We start from the raw sequence: 3751 nt of genomic DNA on the forward strand, positions 1-3751 counted from the left end.
GCCGTTCCGGGGCCGCAGCGGCGCCCTGAGACCGCCCCCCGACTGCTGGCTGCGCTTCAACATCAGCGGCTGTCGCCTGCTCACAGACCGTTCGGCCTACGGGGAGGCACAAGCCGTGCTCTTCCACCACCGGGACCTGGTGAAGGGGCCTCCCGACTGGCCCCCGCCCTGGGACGCCCCAGGGCGCTCTGCCGAGGCCCTGGAGCCGCGGGTGCTGGACGACGAGGAAGCGGCTGTCGCCAGAGCGCTGCCCGAGTGGGGACGCAGGCCCCCAGGTCAGCGCTGGGTGTGGATGAACTTCGAGTCGCCCTCCCACTCCCCGGGGCTGCGAAACCTGGCCGCTAACCTCTTCAACTGGACGCTCTCTTACCGGGCCGACTCGGACATCTTCGTGCCTTATGGCTACCTCTACCCCAGGAGCCACCCCAGTGACCAACCACCGGGCCTGGCCCCGTCGCTGGCCCGGAAGCGGGGCTTGGTGGCCTGGGTGGTGAGCCACTGGAACGAGCGCCACTCCCGAGTCCGCTACTACCACCAGCTGAGCCAGCACGTGGCCATCGATGTGTTTGGCAAAAGTGGGCCTGGACGGCCCTTGCCCGACAGCGGGCTCCTGCACACGGTGGCCCGCTACAAGTTTTACCTGGCCTTCGAGAACTCGCAGCACCTGGATTACATCACTGAGAAGCTCTGGCGCAACTCTTTGCTGGCCGGGACGGTGCCTGTGGTCCTGGGCCCCAACCGAGCCAACTACGAGCGCTTCTTGCCCCGCGGTGCCTTCATCCACGTGGACGACTTCCCCAGTGCAGCCTCCCTGGCCGCCTACCTGCAATTCCTGGACCACAACCCGGCCGCCTACCGCCGCTACTTCCACTGGCGCCGGAGCCACGCCGTGCACCTCACCTCCTTCTGGGACGAGCCCTGGTGCCGGACCTGCCAGGCCGTGCAGACGGCTGGGGACCGGCCCAAGAGCGTGCGCAACTTGGCACACTGGTTTGAACGATGACACTGCTGTCCCCTGGGTGTGACTCAGGGAAGCCAGCTCTTTCGTTTTGGGGTCCTTTGCTTGTGCATCTTGAGTGCGTATCGTGGGACCACGTTCTCCACACACTGTTTGCTCTGTGGCAAGTGACTTACCAGTTGATATTTTATAGCACAAAGATTGTGTGTGGGTGTGGTGGTGGTGGGGGAAGCGGCTGGTATCCCATACGTTTTGGGGGTTTCTTTCTTTGCACAACTAGGAGTTGAGCAAGGAGCCTTGGTGGTGTAGTGGGTTTCGTGTAGGGCTGCTAACCATAGGTCAGCAGTTTGAAACCGCCAGCCTCTGCACCAGAGAAAGACAATGAGGCTTTCTACGTCTGTAACGATGTCCCGTTTCAGGAACCCATGGGACCAGTTCTAGCTTGCCCTGTAGGGTCGCCCTGAGTAGAAATCCACTCGATGGCAGAGTGTGAGGAGGAGCTGAGCGGCTGTGCTGTTAGTGAACCTCGGTGTTAGGAGTTAAAGAGGACCCCTTGCGCGTCTTGGAGTGCGTGCAGAGAAGAGCTAGCATAACTCCCAGAAGCCTTTGCGTCTCTTCCTCCTTATGTCTCACTTACTGCACTCCCTGTAACCCTGGCCCCTGAGCCAACGTGAAGCTAACACCTGCGTTTACAAGGAAACTTACTGCCGAACAGTGGAAGGATGATGGTCACAAATGGGTCTTTCTCTTCCTTGGCTGGATTCTGTAAAGCCTCAACTCCTGAAGAAGGAGGTGGGAGAAGCTCTAGGCACGGTTTCTGTGACGGGTGGATGGAACTCAGATGCTGGATTGTTTTTGGAGAAGGATCGAAGTGAACAATAGGTATACCTCACTTTACACAAGAAATGTATTTCTAAAGAGCTGCCTTTAAAGCAAGCCCCAAGTTAAATGCCCTGAGGGAGTTTGTCTAATACTTAAAGGAAGGAACTCTTTGGAGAATCCCTTTATGATGTGAATAATCATTTCTTAATTTATTCTTTCTGTACCTTTCTGTGTTTTTATAACTTTTTGAAAAAGGCATATGGAAATTATAGATGGGGAAACACGGCAGAAACAACCTTCTCCCTTCTTTCAGAAAACCAGCCCTGTTGACAAACCGAAAAGAAGGAAGTCACAGCGTCTCGTTCCACATTACTGGACTTGACCTTTAAAGCGAATGCCAGCCCTGCAGAGTGCTGGCAGAGACGGTGTTGCAGGTGGAATCATGCAAAAGGAAAACTGGTTCACAGTGCCTGTTAGTGGCCGTTTCTAGGTTTCTGTCCATTTTTAGTTAAATGTTTAGTTCCTAGAGAAGGGGCTAAATTAGTTTCTACAATGAACTTCTCTGTCTCTTGTTAGAGGTTATATCTGTAATTCTCCCCAATAACCAGCAGGTTTCCTTCCCAGTTTGCCTAATACCACAGAGTAGTGTATGCTCCTATTTCTTAGACCTTTGAGACCCTTCCATGGGAGCAGCTCTGAAAAGAGATGCGTTAACCTGAAAAGTTGTTCAATCGGTAGCCTTTTAGCAGTCTGCCCTGTGCCAAACATCGGTGAGGTTTTAAAAAGACATAAGGCAAAGTTCCCACTCTTTAAGGCTCTTATGCTCTACCACTGCCCTCCCCACTCTACCTCCCAAATTAATGAACTCTGATAAAACTGTTGGCAGACCCCATTTGTCTGAAGTGGCAGTCTGTGTTCTGTTGACCACCACCAATCAATGATTGGAAAGTCAGTTGATTGACAGTCTGAAGTAATGCTGGGTTTTTGTTTTTGTTTTCTCCCTCTTGTATTATAAAACATCCCTCTGTGAAATAACTGTGGGCAGAGTTCTCATGCAAACATCAGTTGTACGTGATTGCAAGTGTTGGCCCTCAAGAATTATTTCTATTTGTATTTGTTGCAAGCTTGGTTGAAAAGCTCCTGTAACTGTCGGTGCCTCTACTCCTGCTTTTCCTTATAAGGACAAATCGAAATCTGTGACGGGAAGAACAAGTTTCTCAGAGTATTATAGTGTGGGCAGAATCACAATGGTAACGCATTCAATAAAGGTGAAGTTCTGTACTTAAAGTGAGTATTTGTGAGAGACTCAGTGTTATTGGGAATCTATGTGGAGCAGTGGGAAAGGGCTTGGGTTTTAAAGGTAATCTGGTTTATAATCAAAGACCTTGAGCAAATTAGTTAACTTTGAGCCTCAGCTTCCTCCTTGGTGAACCAAACCAAACTCACTGTCACCAAGTCCATTTTGACTCTTAGCAGCCTCACAGGACAGTCGAACTTTCCAAGATTGTAACTCTTTATGGGGGTAGAAATCCTCTTCTTTTTCCTGAGGAGGGATTGGTGGTTTCAAACTGCTATTCTTACAGCACAACATGCATCATTATACTACCTGGGTGCCTTTTCTTATCTGTAATGGGGAAGGAAATGCGTCATAGCTCAACGGGAACATTTCAGGAAATAAAATACTGGGGGTGGGAAGGTGCCTAACACAGCGCACACCCAACCTCCCTTGTTAACTTGCACTGATTTTAGGGTGTCTCACTACCCATTATATATGAGTAAAGCACAATCAATATCAAGGTATTTTACATCTGAAATTAAAAGGAGGGCTGAGCGCCTTCATTTCAGACTCAAGTGTTCCAATTGTGTTCAGCCGTATTATTTTAAGAATCATTCTTGCTGTTTACATTGAACTTGAATTTGCAGATGATGCTTCCTTGAAAAAAAATTTGTTGTTTTGGTTAAGCTTATAGT

The 3751-nt window shown here is 50.4% G+C and overlaps 1 protein-coding gene across 1 annotated transcript in view; it reads left to right on the forward strand.

The window, feature by feature from the left end:
* FUT4 (fucosyltransferase 4) overlaps positions 1–3069 on the forward strand; it is a 7327-nt gene extending 4258 nt beyond the window's left edge. The window contains exon 2 of the mRNA XM_045297729.1: positions 19–3069. Coding sequence (XP_045153664.1) covers positions 19–1003 — 985 coding nt within the window. The 3' untranslated portion in view covers positions 1004–3069. The remainder of the gene's footprint in view (positions 1–18) is intronic.
* Positions 3070–3751: the final 682 nt, after the last annotated feature.

Source organism: Echinops telfairi, unplaced genomic scaffold (genome assembly GCF_000313985.2).
Source record: "Echinops telfairi isolate 266 unplaced genomic scaffold, ASM31398v2 ScPeMD7_7421;HRSCAF=8459, whole genome shotgun sequence".
Classification (NCBI taxonomy): domain Eukaryota; kingdom Metazoa; phylum Chordata; class Mammalia; order Afrosoricida; family Tenrecidae; genus Echinops; species Echinops telfairi.